Genomic DNA, 16,962 nt, shown 5'->3' with positions numbered 1-16,962 from the left:
GGCCTTACTGCCGCCTATTACAACAGTTTTTCAAAACAAGGACTTCTCCACTCCCACGTAGTTTGCTTCAAAAATGACTTTTCCTTCCATAAATGGTGTTCTTGTGTCTGAGAACCACACATGTAAAGAAACAAGGACAAAGGAGGAGGCATCTAAGCCACCAGGTCAACCACATTCACTCATCCACTTGCTCTGACATAGTTAACTTGGGTTTATTAGGCAAACAAAAAATGATTAAGAGGGTCTTTTATATGAAGGAGCTTATGGGATGGTTAGGGAGATGAACAAACTAGAATCCATTGTGATGATGTAACACTGTAAGCATAGACATCACGGAGATACAGAGAAAGAACTGTATAGCTTATAGAAAACTGTACAGCTTAAATGTTTATATTAGAAAGATGAAAGATTTAAAATAGATGCTCTACGTTTCACCTTAAGAAGTTAGAAAATTAAACCCAAAGTAAGCAGAAGAAAGGAAGTAATAAAAATAAGAGCAGAAAGCAACAAAAAAAATAATCAAAAGAAAAAGTTAGAGAGAAAAGTTGGGTTTTTTAAAACATTAATAGAAGTAATAAACAAGTAGCAAGACTGATCAAAAATAATAAGACGAAGCACAAATTACCAATATCAGGAATAAAAAAAGGGGTATCACTGCAGATTTTGCAGAAATTAAAAAGATGGTAAGCAATATCATATCAATGAATATCACACCATAGATGAAATGAACCAATTTTGAGACAAACAACTTAGCAAGAATGACCCAAGAAGAAACAGAAAATCAGCGTAGCCCTATACCTATTGAGGCAGTGATTATCCAACTGTGGTTCCTCAGTCTAGCAGCATCAGCAGCACCTGGGAACTTTCTGAAATGTAAATCCTCAGGCCCCACCCCAGATTTACAGAATCAGAATTCTGCAGGTGAGTTTCAGCAAGCTGTGTTTTAGCAGACCTCCCTGGTGTTTCTGATATCACTGTTTGAATATGTTCTTCCCACAAGAAGCCCAGGCCCAGATGGTCTCACTGATGAATTCTATCAAACATATAAAAATGAAATATAAGAAAGTTGATAACAGGGGCGCCTGGGTGCTCAGTTGGTTAAGTGTCTGCCTTTAGATCAGGTCATGATCCCAGGGTCCTGGGTTGGAGCCCAGCGTTGGGCTCCCCACTGAGCTGGGAGTCTGTTTGTCCCTCTGCCCCTCCTCCCTCTCGTACTCTCTCTCTCATGCTCTCTCTCTCTCAAATAAATGAAAAATAAAATCTTTAAAAAAAAAGAAAAGAAAGTTGGTAACAGTGGTTACCTGGAAACAGAACAGGGTTAACCAATGATTAAAAGAGACTTTGGCTTTATCTGTAATCTTTTGATTTTTTTATAATGAGAATGTATTCACAAATTATTTAGATAATTAAAATAAATAAAAATATCTAAAACAGAAAAAAAAAAAAGACCAGCCTTATAAAAACTGAGAAAAAAGAGGACAGAACACTTTCTATCATTACTTTTAATTTCTACTCTATTACAGAAGATGTAGGAGATTCTTTTTATCTGCCTTTGATTTTTATTTTGAAGTGGTTCCTGGTTTCTTTGGGAAGAGCCATTCTGACAGGCAAGTGGTCCACAGGGTCCAGATGGCCATAGTACATGACTTCAAGTAAAGAAAAGTCTTTATCAGTCATCTCCTTTCCTTTACTTGCAGCCTTTAGAGAAGCAATTACCTACTTCTCTGTGCAGCAGCTAACTACTACTCATGGCACACCCACTAAGAGACCCATAGCACAATGATCCTGCCCTACCCTTGCATATCAAAACCCACTCAAGCCAGAGCAGAGACTGGGGCTCAGATAACAGAAGTTATTAAAATCAAGTATCTGTTCATGTTACTCCTTCTAAATAAATACTCATAAAAACTTTCCACATCTGGCTATTTTCTCTTATTCATCCTTAAATCTCAGCTCAGGAGTCATCTCCAACAAGATTTTCTGAGCCCCCAAACTAAGCAGGGCATTCTTCCCCTATGCCTCTGCACCTCTATAAAAAACGTTATATTGAAATAACCTTTCTGGGTCCCTATCTCTCTCTCATTATGTCAGTAGCTCCTTGAGGGTAGAAACCACAACTTACTCTTTTTATTTTTATTTTTTAATGTCTCACAGTGCATGACAATCACATAGTTGATACTCAGTAAGTACACAGTAAAGTGAAGAGTCTAGGAATGAAGTCAGACAAGCCAAAATCTACACCTACAAATAAAACATGCTGATTTTATTTTACTCAATACTTTTGGCAGAACTCATTTTTATCTTTTTTATTTTTATTTATTTTAGAGAGAGAAAGAGAGAATGGGGGGAGGGACAGAGGGAGATGAAGAGACAGAATCTCAAGCAGACTCCCCACTGAGTGTGGAGACCCATGCAGGGCTTGATCCCATGACCCTGAGATCATGACCTGAGCCAAAATCAAGAGTCAGACACTTAATTGACTGAGCCACCCAAGCACTCCAGCAGAACTTATTTTTAAAACTAAATACTTTTAATTTGCTCTTCGTTCAACCTCTGAGTAGTACTGTTAATGAAAACCATGTGCAATAGCTTCCATTTTGCAACTTGACTTCCCCTTTTAAATCTCTGGCAGGGATTGACATGTACATGGCAGGACATCTTAAAAGATAAATACAAGGACATCTTAAAAGATAAATACAAGAGTATCAGTGAGAAGGTAACACCTAGAATTTTTTACTAAATAGTTGGATTCCTTCTCTTAGGCTCTTTCTAGAGACCTGTACTTAATCTTCACAACTTTAAGAATCAGCCTGAAGCGCAAGGCAGAGTCTCCCACCTCTGCCCATAATTTGCTGGCACCAGTCCAACTACTCCTCTGACTAATGAGATCCTGAAGAATTAATCTCCTGTACAAGCACAGTAAGTCCTTGAAGGAGGCCAAGTATTGCAGAGAGTTTGCAAGGTCTCATTCTTTATTATGAGGAAAGGTGGCATTCTATAGCCATTAATTTTTATAGGGAGGGAGGGAATTATCTTAACAGCTAATATTTATTAAACACTTACTATATACCTAGAACTGGGTCATATACCATACATACATTGTCTCATTGAATCCTTATCAACAACGTTAAGAATTAGGAGCTATTAGTAGCCCACACCCTGAGAATATGCATGTTTATCAGGCTGAAATATCACAAAATTAAGGAGGGGTGGAAATGAGATTTACATTTAGGCCTCTCAGACCCCAAAGGCCATGTTCTGAGTGTCAATGCTGTGTTGCCTTGTTAATAGACTTCTGGAATCATTATGCCCCTATAGTATCCCACAAGAACCAAAGGCAGAAGTCACAGATATCAAGGAGGGGGAATCATCCACCCCACCAATCTAAAGATCAAAAGTACCCTTTAAATATCATTCATTTTCCACACAAGAGACTGATTTAGGGAAAATTTCTTTCTATTCAAAATAACGATACTAAATGGGAAGCTATTGAAGCTATACAATGGCTTCATCAGCACCTTATCGGTCAAATCCACAAATCATGCTCCTGGAACACATCTCTCAATACAGAGAAGTCAGCAGGGGAAAAAAAGCAGATGTAAAGCAAACAGGTGGAAGTATGAAGTTAGTGTGATCTAATGAACATAAGCCACAGTCTTAATAAATAACTGTATGCATGGGCCGCCACCACCACCATCACTGTCGCCATCACGGTCCCCATCACCATCATCACCATCATCGATACTGTTACTATTCAGTACCTTTGTTCCCACCCTGGAGCAGCACTATGAGCCCTGAGGAAATGAGGCTTCTGTTTACCCATCAAACAGGCACTCTTTGCCTTAGCAAAAGGGTTCATTTTCTTTTTCTCTCTCTCTTTTCTTTTAAGAATTATTTATTTATTTATTTATTTGGGAAAGGGAGAGAGCATGGGAGGGGGTGGCAGTCAGAGGACGAAGGAGAAAGAGACCCAAGCAAGACTCCCCACTCAGCTCACAGCCCAAAGCTGGGCTCAATCCCATGACCCTGAGGTTGTGACCTGAGCCGAAACCAGGAGTCAGATGCTTAACCGACTGCACCACACAGGCACCCCATTTATCTTTTTCCCTTGATAATGGATCATGAGTGAGCAGTGGTGACTAGTACATATATTTCTACTGTTATTACTAACAACACAGGACATGGGAATTAGTAAAATTACTGCAAAATTACTTGGAATTATCAATTCGGCATACCAGCAGAGAATGATCACGTACTGCGCAGTCCGGCTCTTCTCCTAAGCTATTTAACTGTTGTGCTAACTCTCAGAAACTCCTGATTATGATCTAAATGATAAAACACATCTTAAAGATTAAGGAACTGAGTACAGGAAAGTCATCCCATAAGTCCTCCATTTGTATTTATATCAGAGGGCAACAAGGCAACCAGGACAACCCCAGCCCTGGTGGCAGAGCGCTGGCATGCCCAAACTCAACAGCCGAAAGGAGCTTGCCCTGTGATTCCAGGTACAGCCATATTTTCAGACCTACTACAGTACTGCCGACTGAACTTGCATTGACTTGTACAATCCATTCCAATTTATACTGGGGCTTACTTTGTGGCAACTAGTTTTCATTGAATTACTGATAATGCATGTAACAGATGGGACTTCATTTCTCAGTAAATTTGTTTTGCTTTATTGCCTCCTATGTAACAATATGCAACAATATCACAGTGTTTCTTTTAAAATCTGTGATTTTATGCTTTTTCAGGGCTAATAGAATATAATAGCATGCAGAATTTATGATTTCTGATTTATTTCAGAGTATACTGTATTTACATAAACCAAACAATATTATCTCTTTAAAACAATTTCAAAATCTCTTCCAATGTATGATTTTAAGTACTTTAAAATTTTTTCCTTATAAAACTTAAATGCATCTAATACACTATAAAATCATATATGTCAACTACATAAACTATGAAACAGAATTCATAAATGTGCTACATAAACAATGAACCATAGGTCAAAATAGTAACATGAATAATAATAGCTAAAATACTCTTTACGTTTACAAAACGCCAGGAAGTTCACTTAATCCTTTCAATCCTTTGACAACAACCCTATATAGGTAAGTACTATTATTATTCCCTTTGTACAGATGAAGAAAGTAGAGGTTAGAGCAAGTTTCTCAACATTGGACCAGATAATTCTTTGTTATGGTGATGTTCTGTGCACTGTAAGATGTTTAACAGCATCCTTGGCCTCTGTCTACTATAGGCCAGTAGTATACCCCACTACTCTCAGATGTGACAAACAAAAATATCTCCAGAATTGCCAAATAGCCTCTGAGGGGGAAATCACTACCACTTAAGAACCACTAGCTCAGAGAAATTAAGCAATTAAGGTCATACAGAGGAAACAGTAAAGCAGGGGTTAGAAGCCAGGCATGTTGATTCTAGAATGCATGTTACCAACCAGTAAAATACAGGGCTATTCATCCTGTCCTCATTTAAAGAACACACAATTCCCTCAAACTGAAAACTGAAATATGAAGATGAACTATCCTTTCTGTGGAAAGATCTTCCATGACACCACACCAGCCTGGGCCATTTCAAACTTGTTTCCTAATTAAGGGCCATGTTCCAATGGCTATTGACTTTGCATGGTTTGCTCCCCTGCCCTACCTACCCCAACCTTCTTTCTGTTCTATGTGCCCCGAAAGACAGTCACCAATCACTGTTAATGCCGATTCCATCCTTCAGTAAATAACACATAGTCTCTGCCCTCACAGAGCTCCTAAAAAGCAGGGCCTATCTTCTTCCTACATTCTCCTTCCTTAGAAGAGCGTGCACTCCAACTGCAAGCTCTCTGCACAGTGGCCATAGAATTCTGATTTCTCTACGAGGGATCTCCCAAGCACTCAAGTGAGCACTATCCATGTGCCAAAGACTTCCAAAGGCTTCATACATACCATTTCAATCTGAGCTCCCAAGAATTCAAGGAAGCAAGTATTATTATTTTCAAGCATTGCTGGCCAAGAAGAAACAGGTTCAGGTAAGTAGGGGCACCTACCCAAGCATTACAAAGGTCTCATGCCAGGACTCAGATTTCATGGATAAACAAAGCCTACAGACATGCCTCTTTCAAAGAATGTTCTCAGCTTAATCTACTCCCTCCAGCTTGCTTAAAATGTTTCCTTCAGGTACCCTCTCCTGACATCCCAAAGTTATGGGAATAAACAACCCAGAGCTAAGCACGAGGCCACTCATGGAGACACAAAGGGAAAAATTCAGGCAGTGACCTCATGAACTTTGAAAAGGCATTATATCTTTTTAAACCAGAGGATAGAAAAGTACAGAACAAGTTTTCTTTTATCTGATTCTCTTTTTGTTATTTATTTTTTAAGCATAAAAAGTTACATATTCATGTATGACTGATTATATTGCTTCAAAGTACTTTAAGTTGTTATACTAAAATAGATGATTTTGAAAAAAAGAACCTGGTGGTAGAGGTGAATTTCCCCCCCTTCAATCACATTACTTCAATATAGCTTGTTGGGCCGTTTTGTTGTTTTGTTTTTAAGATTTCATTAAACTTTTGTGAGAGCTCCAACTTGCAGGAGTTTCAACAAGCTTCGCCTGTGGGAGCCAAATTTGAAAATTTTCAAACATAACATGTCCCAATGGAAAAAAGAACAACGGGCGGAGTGGGGAAATGAACTCCAAAGGACATTTCTTTCCGACCCTTTGATTTTATTCACCTTTAAGCTGCTTCCTTCGGGAGGTTGGGGGGTGGGGGTGAGAGAATTCCAGAGCTGTAAAAAATCATGAAACGACTTGAATAGAAAGATCCCAAGAAGCTTTTGGCATCTCAAAGTCCTGCCTTTAAATCCTAGCCCAACCACTTCTCTGCTTTGTGACCTCAGTCAGGTTACCTATTTTCCCAGAGCTCCTCATCTGTACAACAGGATCATTGTGAAGATTAAATACGATAATGCACGTAAAGAACCTGCTACACATAAGATACATAACAAATTTAACTAATAGGGTACCCTTTAGACATATCTGTTTCTGCCAAAGTCTGTGTTTCGGCAGTTGACCTTTTAATGTCTTTCTCATGATTAGTTCACATTACTTAGGTGAAATCAGAAATACCTAAATCAAGGGTGATCTGCTTGGTGGCCAGAGAAACATCACTATGGGGAAAGTCTATGTGACCTGCTCAGTGACCTCCATGCTCATCCACAATGCTGCTCCTCTCCCATGATTCATTATAAGTCCTAGAGTGCTTGCCATCATGGCAAAGGTTGTTTGGTGGTCTAGGCTTTCTTCCGGAAGGACCTCAGTAATTAGAATCAGAGAAGAGTCATTTTTGAGCCAAAAGGAACCAGAGAAATCCTCACATTCAACCTCAATCTCTTCACAGATGAGGACCCTGAGACCACAGAGGAGTAATTTGGCAAAGCTAAACTAACGACAGAATCGAAATCTGATTCTTAATTTTTCATCTACACCAGTGGTTCTCCATCAGAGGTGACTTTGCCGCCCCCAGAAGACATTTTCGGTCATCACAAGTAAGGAATGGGGGATTGTTATTGGCATTTAGTGAGTAGAGGCCAGGAATAGTCCTAAACATTCTATATGCACAGGATATCCTCACAATGGAAATATCAATAGGGTCAAGCTCAAGAAACTCTGATCTACACTGTTGGAGCCAGTGTCTCCAGAGACTCCAAAAGCTGCCTCTTAGGCTGCTACTGTTGGGTGTTGGACTTGGCCCCAATTTGGAAGCATTCACCAATGACTGAATCAATCAAGTCAATTCTGCCTCTTTAGAATTGAAGGCCACTGGGATTAGGAGGGATTAGAGACTTGCCTACCCAGGCAATTTAAAGTCTGGGCTTAACTCTGGAGGCACAGTGATATGTCCATGAGTGCTACTGAAGTCTTAAAGTCATACTTAAGTCTTACGAGACAATCTAAGAAAATGATTCTCAAAATCATTTTGGCAAAATGCCACAGAACAGCCAAATGATGTACACCACAGTTATCAAATATTTAGAATAATGCACTGCAAACAAATACATTTGCCATTGCACTAAACATCTCTAAAATTCATGGTTTAAATGGAGGAAAGATAAAGACTGAAGTATTGGTAATAGAGCAAAAATACTCTGAGTTTCCACCCAAAGCTGAAGTTCCACATCGAAAGAACTCATATAGAAGAGAAAACCAGAGTCAACGATCCAAGCAATTACACACTTTCTGGTTCTTGACCATGCATGCCATCTGGCTTGCTGACCTCATAGGACTCCACTTTGGCCAGTGTGAGGACCAAACAAGAGTCTGGATGTGGGAGTATATGGTGATCTGCAAAGCCATTTATAAGTATGAGTCATGTATCAACCTGAGGTTATTTACCCACAATTCCACCTGGTAATTCTGACTTTAGTTCTGACCCAGGGTAAAAATATATGGAGGATCCCTATCTGATTCACTAATAAATTCAGCCCACATTTAACAAATACTAATCACGCCCAATGCACATGCTTTGGGGGAGCATATTCCCTACTCGACAAAATCACACTGGTGCCAAGAAGAATGACATGCACGCAGCTATTTCTTGCACATGGATTTAGAGCAGCAGAAACTGGGAGAGCAAGATCTCTTTTAGGTGGAAAGATCTAAGAAGCTCCATGGAAAGAAACGACATTTTAATTGGATCTCCAAGAAAAGATGGGCTTTCTGGAGCACCTGGGTGGCTCAGGCGTTAAGCGTCTGCCTTCAGCTCAGGTCATGGTCCCAGGGTCCTGGGATTGAGCCCCACATCAGGCTCCCTGCTCAGCGGGAAGCCTGCTTCTCCCTCTCCCACTCCCCCTGCTTGTGTTCCCTCTCTCGCTGCCTCTCTGTCGAACAAATAAATAAAATCTTAAAAAAAAAAAAAAGATGGGCTTTCAACAGGTAAAAATGAGAACATTTAAAATACTAGAAAGGTTATGAATGAAGAAAGGATGATAGAAAACACGAGGCAAATATGGCAGTCAGTGAGGAGTTCAACTTGGCTGGAACTTGGGATGAACAGAAGGGAGTAACAGAGACAAAGCAGGAAAGTGAGGCGGTTGCATTTGCAGAAACCCTTAAAATCCTAAACAAGAAGACAGCCTTTATTACCCAAAAGGAAGCTAACGGAGGTGTATTGTTGTTGTTGATATGACACATCAGAGACACTGTAGAAAGAGTAAACAGATACGGGTATGCAGAATGAGATGAAGAAACCAGAGCGAAGAGAGTGGTTAGGAAAAGGCATTCAATACTCTTCAAGAGATGGGTAAGGAGACTGGAGCTAGATCATGAGAATGAAACAGTGAGAAGGAGAAGCTCACAACCTATCAGAGACCCGTTTATCATGGAGGAAGGGGAAGAACCAAAAGTTAAAGTTAAAGAAATACAAACAGAAGCTTATATGAAGTGACTCAAAAGTGTTAATGCTGGGTGAGTGGGAGAATGGTAGTAACTACCAGACATGAAGATGGGAGAGAAATGAAGACTGAATTGTGCCTGGATGATTCTCCAGCCTCAGAAAACGGCAGCTCAATGACAAGGTCATTACTGCTACTAGTACCTAGATATACTACTCAGACTCAAGCTACTTACTATATCTCAGCGCCCTTTCTCCCCAACACCTAGTTCCTAACTCCTGCTACACCACCTCTCTGGCACGAGATCCCTGCACCTGTGCTCCCCAGCCTCCTGTTGATGTGTTAGGAGGGTTATTGAGCAAGTAAGGGTCACTGAATGAGTGAGTGGTAGCCTCCCGATACTCTGACCTCTGACCAAACTATCTATGTAGACCCTCCATCACCCCCCTTTCTTCCCTGGTTGTGTTTCACCTGGAATTACAGTACCTGTAGGCCATTTTCCATGTTAACTGCATTGGGTATTATCCTTTGTGGAAAAGTCTCAGTGTCCATCTGTGATCTGTGCTCTAACCAAACCACTTGGCTGCTCTCTCTGGTGTACCCTGACCTGCCACCGGTGATTCACTGTAAAGTCTCTGATTCTGCTGGCAATCTTGGAATGTAAATTGGACATATTCTCATAGCCGATGCACATGTCCTTACTACTTTGAGAATTTCATAGTCATCACAAGTACAGAAAAATAGTTTTCAAAGGACTTTATCTCTTAGAGGGTTCCCTTGTCTCTGATTTCACCACTAATACCTAGGCCGTAAATATCAATACTACTAAGTAAGTAGTAGTATGCAAGATCGGTCACTCATAAGTATGTGAAACTATGTGCCTTGATTTATCCTATATCCTTTTCAACTTTCCCCAAAAGTTATTTGGTTGTCGTTTTCCACTGCAGAAGAGACAACAGTCCACTGATTATATGTCTGTGATGCTGAAAGAGCTTCAGAATTCACCAATGAGGGGCACCTGAGTGGCTCAGTTGATAAGCATCTGCCTTCGGCTCAGGGCATGATCCCAGAGTCCTGGGATCGAGCCCCGCATCAGGCTCCCTACTCCACTGGGAGCCTGCTTCTTCCTCTGCCACTCCCCCTGCTTGTGTTCCCTCTCTCGCTGGCTATCTCTCTCTCTCTGTCAATTAAATAAATAAAATCTTTAAAAAATAAAAAAGAATTCACCAATGAGTCTTACTGTGTCCCAGAATGAGAAAGGGGCACAGCTCAGAAGATGCACTTGCTCATACAAGGATACAATTGCTTGGAAGGCAGCCTTCCCGGAGGGTAAGATCCACTGGTCTTCCCACCTCCCCCCACCCCCTACACACGACAATCTATTATTAACAGCAAAGGTGGTGGTTCTGCTGATGACTCATTAAGCATGCTGATTCGTGACAGCATAGGCAGACCTGACTAAGGGAATAGTTTGCTGGATTTAATCAATTATTGGGCTCATCAAATGTGATTACTAAGCCACATAAAAATCCAAGTGAAAGAAGGCATTAGACACTTGGAGGAAAAAATAACTCTTTGTTTTGCTTGGCAACAGATAGAGGCCACTCTATTATCTACATGTGTGATACCCACTTGACTGATTATCTCCACACATTTTTATCCTGGGCTGTCTTCCTCCTAATGTCCAGAATATTTTTGAGACATTTGCCTTTTGAGAGAAAGCCTAAAGACTCAGCAAAACACACAGTACTAAGATAACTGAAAACATGGAGGAAACAGAGAGAAACAGTTCTCAGCTACCCTATTAGACTTTAATATGCCCATACTTCCAAGCACCGTGAATAAGAACCAACACTATAGGCTCTCTTTGTCATCTAGTGAGAGAAGAGCACATATTAATGTAAATATTCTCCTAAATGACCCAAGTGTTCCCAATGACCTTCAATACTTCTATCTATTATGGCACTTACCATATTCTTCACATGTGTCTTAACTACAAAACCATGTACCTCTTCACAATTCACAGGCAATTTCTTGTACAGCTGACCCTTGAACAACACGAGTTGGAACTGCACACGTCCACTTACACACAGACCTTTTTTTTTAGTTAAATATAGCACGGTACTATAAATGTATTTTCCCTTCCTCATGACTTTCTTCATAACATTTTCTTTTCTCTCAGTTTATTGTAAGAATACAGTATATATAATACATACAACATACAAACTATGTGTTAATTGACTATTTATGTTATTGGTAAGGCTTATAGTCCACAATATAAGCTATTAGTAGTTAAGTTTTCGGGGAGTCAAAACTTATACACATGTGACTATCAATCTAATTTGATTATCAAAAATTTAGTTGGTCACAGAAACATCTAGATTTATAAAATGAGTAAATCAGATACAGTCAGAACCAGAGCTAAGATTTGACAAGCAAGCAAGCAACCAACCACCCAACCAAGCGAGAACTAATAACTGATAAATCAACAAAAACCTTTATTCTAATGAAGTTTTCATTATCTGATGTTGCTTAAAACTCCAACTCCTGACCATTCTGACCTAAGTATTTCCACAGTCCAGACACGAAAACTGGACATGTGTCTGCAGAGGTCCCTGAGGTTTGTGGATAAGTCATTATTTGTACCTCTGCCTCTGATTATGCTGACCAATCACAGCCTTTCCAGGCACACTAAAATAGAGGTGTGAGTGTGCGTTTGTGTGTGGGAGTGTGGGTGTGTTGGAAACACTTCTAACATAGATTCAGCTTATAACACCATCTCTGATAGCAATTCCTTTCTTTAGTGCAGCCCAGAAGTATTAGATTATTTCTAAGTATTTGTGATTATTTTGTACATGATCTGGCATTCTTTCTCAAAGATACAAACTTCTCAGACCAGACCTGATAACTTGAAGCTGCTGCCATTTAAAAACAACCTGATGAGAATTGTAGGGGGAAGCAGTTCTCCTGGGTAATCCTCTCTAGCTGTCAAATTACCATGTCACCACTTCAACAAATCTCTTGGAATGAGTGGCCCTCCTGGGCAAGACTCAATCACAAGGCAAAAGGATGGCTCCCCTTAATTGTGCTGATTTAAAGCCTAATCCAATAAGGGTTTCTGTGCAGGGAGAAGCTTATCTTCTGCTTGCTGGTGCCCTCGCTAACCCTATAAAGAGTTTTTATAACATCATTCCCTTGGTTGAAATTATGGTCTTGGAGGAAATGAGTACATTTCCCTTAATATTAACAGTGAGATTCCGAAGAATCACTATCATAACATACTCTTGGGCTACTGAGATCTGCCTACTACTTGATAAAATATTTAAAGAAAGATACCTACCTCAGTTGAGCTGTAGTAGAATGATGATGACTTTAAATGCCAGAGGATTTTTTTTTCTTTAACATGGCTTTGAAAGGTGAATAAATACTTAAGTGAAATGAAAGGAAGCCTAGTACGAGAAGTTTAACCAAAGGTAGACTATTTTTGTATCCTGGGCTCTCTTTTCTCCTAATGTCCAATGCAAACCTGTAAGATCTAAAGCCTTTTAATATAACATATTTAGTTTTCCTACATGAAGCCACCAGCTTTATCTGACTAATTATTAACTAAAGCTGAATAACTACACTTAGCATTCAAATAACCCATTGAGGCCACACTAGTATGTTTGCCCCAACATGAAAAAGGAATCACAGCTCCCCCCAGTCCAAACGAATCATCAAATAGACAAACATAGATTCAAACAGACCAGCATCTGCCAGAGACACCAAGACACATTTAAAAGTGTCTACCATTCATAAAATGAGGTGTCCACTTAATCCAAATTTACAGATCCCCGGAAAAGTTCTCAAGCAAGGTCATTCTGAAAAAGGCTATAGGTTTGGTAAATGAAGAAAGTCTCAACTTCTTTAACACCCTTCCATCAAGACCTAGAATCTATGTCCCCTTCTCTTGAATCTGAGGGGGTTCTGTACTACCTTCACCAATAAAATACAGCAGAAGTGACACTGCCCCAGTTTCTGGGCCCATGCCAGCATCTTCCACTTCTTGTCTGTTGGAACACATGGCCCAGGAAGACAGCAAAGAGTGCAACTACCCTGAGACCACCCTGCAGTGAGAAGCCCAAGCTCCGTGCTGGAGGATGGAGCTATGTGCAAAGACAAAGAAACAAAGAGCACCAAGTCTCCCCACATATGAGTGAAGAAGCAATCTCAGAAGTGGACCCTCCATCTCCAAGTGGACCCCCCATCTCCAGTAGCCACAGCCCACTCCAGCTGCATCAGGTTCAAACCACTCAACCAAGTCCTTCCTGAATTCCTGACCCCTAACACTGTGAGCAGAATAAAATGGTTGTTTCAAGCCAGAAGTTTAGGGATGGTTTGTTATCAGTGAGAGATTAGTAGACATGGATCTATTTTATATGAAAATATGTATGTGATTAAAAATAGAAGAGCTCAAACCAACCGTCTATTAATTTGCACTTTACATGACTTCAGTGAAGCTGGTACAAGACAGTCTATTTTTTTTATTACATCGACATAATAAAAAATGCGACAGCATTCATGTAAGATATGCAAAAATATACTTCCAAAATAATCGACCTAGTAATTTGAAACTTGACAGGTTTGAGCCGCTCTCTTGTAAAACTCCCTCTAACCTGTCTATTTATCTCTTTTTAAATAAAACTGAAGCAACTTTGAAATATTTCATACCCCAGGTTAACTACATGCAAAAATGATAAATTACCTTTTACTACTGAAGACTATTATGCCCTCTAATCTGAGTGATTAATTTACATCCTGTTCAGTGGTTCACATGCAATTACTACCATGAACCCAGTGAACCTGAACAAGACAGAATTATTTAGCCATCTGTGTAAGCTCACTATATTTAGAAAAGTATAGCAACCTCTAGGAAGCCCCAAGGTTTTATTCATCTTCTCCCAATGATGCGTGCACCTCTACACTGCAAACTGAATACCACTACTGTGGATTACTGACTTTATTTGGAAACCACAGCACAGGACTCTTCGCCATGAGATGATGCTCATTAGAAAACGTAAGACTAAAGTGGTCATCTGACTGAAAGTACCATTGCTGAAACCGACTGGCCGATTTTAAGTGCATTGGTGACTTCTTAAATCGGAATATAATGCTTAATGTTGTAATATCAAAATCAAATACAATCAGTGAAAAGCAGACACTAGCCTTTCAGACTGAACTGTGGGCTTCTAATGCTTGGCAAACAACAGATCGGAGCAACTCTAATTCTTTGGAATGTGCTTTCCATACTCTTCTCAATAAAATGAAGTAATGGAGGATGATAAAAGATGATATTCTACTTTAAATTACCTTTTCCATGGCTAAAAAAAAAAAAAAAAAACCAACCATTAGTGCCCTTAAGCAAATTTGTACCTATGCTTTGAGCTCAACAGCATTTTGTCAGAGAATCAGGCAAATAGGAATTGCAAGCAAAGGAGAATTCAAACAATAAAAGTGTACTTAAAGATGCTTTTGTGCTCCCATCCATAAACCTTCAGCACCCTCCAGCCCAGGCCCTCTCTGGTCAAGGTTTTAGTAAAATCCCTGGGCCTTTTCATCCACCAGATCCACTCACAGGAAGGTATGCACTCACAGTGCCACACTAAATGTCTGCAATCAATTTTGAATTACAGCAGCAGTAGTGATCCAAAGACGAAGCAGGCACCTCGCGGAGAAGGAACTAAGAGACTGGTCATTACACTGAAGGTCCACCATGAGCCAGGCTTGCGAAGAGCTGCACCACAAATGACTCAACCAACGAGCTCCCCTTTCTCAGAAAGACACTCTTACCTCTGGGATGTTTTCTTATATTTCCGCCTGTAGGAAAAGAAGCATAAACACACATCAGAAAAGAATTTGTGGCAGGCAGTGAGTTAGAAAAGATAACTTCAGCATGGACAGGCATGAAGGGAAGAATTTTGTGGCAGGTTCTTCCTGTGAGGTTTATGGGTTTCAAAGTCCAGCTAAAAGTTTTGAATTATTGTGTTATACTATGGTCAGATGCATATACCTGCTGTTAACACTTACAAATAGCATCCCAAGAGCTCAATGGCTCTGCCCTCTTATGTTAGTTCTTCCCCTTTGAGGACACTATAGTATTTGGGTTGAGGTCAGGTTTCAAAGGTTTCAAATCTCAGCCCCTCCATTTATTAGGTTCATGGGGTTGGTGAGGAGTAACTGGCCAGGGTCCTGTAAACCATTTCTTTTATCTGGCACATATTAAATGGCCAATAACTATTAACTATTCCTATTGTCACTATTGTTACTATTACATCCACCATACAGCACTGAAGTCCCTTTAAGGATGTGCCTTTTACAGTGAAAATGAGTAATCATGTAGCTAAGCCATAAGATCAGACATAAGCTCTTCAGAGAAGGAAGAAGGGAGGAAAGGGACAATGAGAAAGTCTAGAAGCAAAAGCGGTGAGAGCAGCAGTAGGGGCTTGCTCATGGCTCAGCTGTGGGCTATCTCCTAGAACACTTACCCAGGAGCAGAAGTGGCTGGAGTTCTAGTCTACTTCTGCTATTTAGCCTTGGGCAAATCTACTGGGCGTAGGGCCTCTTAATCTATCAGATGGAGATATTATCTGCCTTGGTTATCTCACCCAGGTCATAGTGGTATTCCAGGGGAAAGTGGCCATCAAGTTTATTATCCCAATATCTCAGTGGTTTTCACATTTGTGTCATTTTTTGCAGACTCTGAGGTGTCTCAAAAGAGTTTGAACAGGCTCTTTACTAGAGGGGATTCAAGGAAAAAAGTGCTGGGAGAGGAGAATGCATCCTTCTGGTAGCATCTCCAGGAAGTGCAATGCTTCCCAGTTGTCCTCAGTTCCACACCTGCATTCCCATTACAGTCACTGCTTCCAGGAAGCCAAGCCACTAATTTGCTCATAGAGCTATATATCACACATTTTTTAAAAAGGGCACAGATTTTCAAATTCAGAATCACTATGATCTGTTACATCTCTGTTCAAATGAACATACGCATGGTGGTGTTGGGTGTTAAGCGAAGAAAGCAGAACCCAACATAAAACCTACAGGGTGATCTTGCCTAATGTACCAAATATTTATCTGAAAGGAAACACCAGAATGATAACCATGACCCCAGGGTAGTGGATTAAAGGATCACTGCTTTTACAGTTACTATTTTCACTATTATTTTACTTATATATATAGTCACATATATAGATATATACATATCAGACTACAGGAATATATAAAGATATTTATATGTTTGAATTATGCCATATATAAAGAGAGGAAGGTCAACTAACAGAGTGGGTTAAGGCTTGGGCTTTAGAACAAACTCCCTGTGTTCCAGTCTTGGCTCTGGCACTTAGTTCTACAGTATGAGACCAGTTATTCAACCCCTCTGAGCCTTGGTGTCTTCGTCTATAAAGTGGGAATAATCAGAGAACCTCTCTCAAGACCTTATGGTAAGAAATAAATGAGGTAACTCACATGAATGTCAGTTCCACAGAGGGAGGTTCTGAGTGTGTTTCCCCGCAGTAACCTAGTGCCG

General features: G+C 40.1%; 1 protein-coding gene across 10 annotated transcripts in view; it reads right to left on the bottom strand.

The window, feature by feature from the left end:
* Positions 1-16,962, bottom strand: part of PDE1C (phosphodiesterase 1C) — a 620,160-nt gene that overhangs the window by 266,895 nt on the left and 336,303 nt on the right. For 3 of the 10 annotated variants that reach the window (XM_045792905.2, XM_087860923.1, XM_045792907.2), the window contains one exon: positions 15,231-15,257. The exons of the other annotated variants lie outside the window; for them this stretch is intronic. In XM_045792905.2, the coding sequence (XP_045648861.1) occupies positions 15,231-15,257 (27 nt within the window). The remainder of the gene's footprint in view (positions 1-15,230; positions 15,258-16,962) is intronic. 10 annotated transcript variants of the gene reach the window in all.

Source organism: Ursus americanus, chromosome 3 (assembly GCF_024610735.1).
Source record: "Ursus americanus isolate L20-20 chromosome 3, mUrsAme1.1.p, whole genome shotgun sequence".
NCBI classification, from domain to species: Eukaryota; Metazoa; Chordata; class Mammalia; order Carnivora; family Ursidae; genus Ursus; species Ursus americanus.
This window is presented reverse-complemented; position numbering and strand designations above follow the sequence as displayed.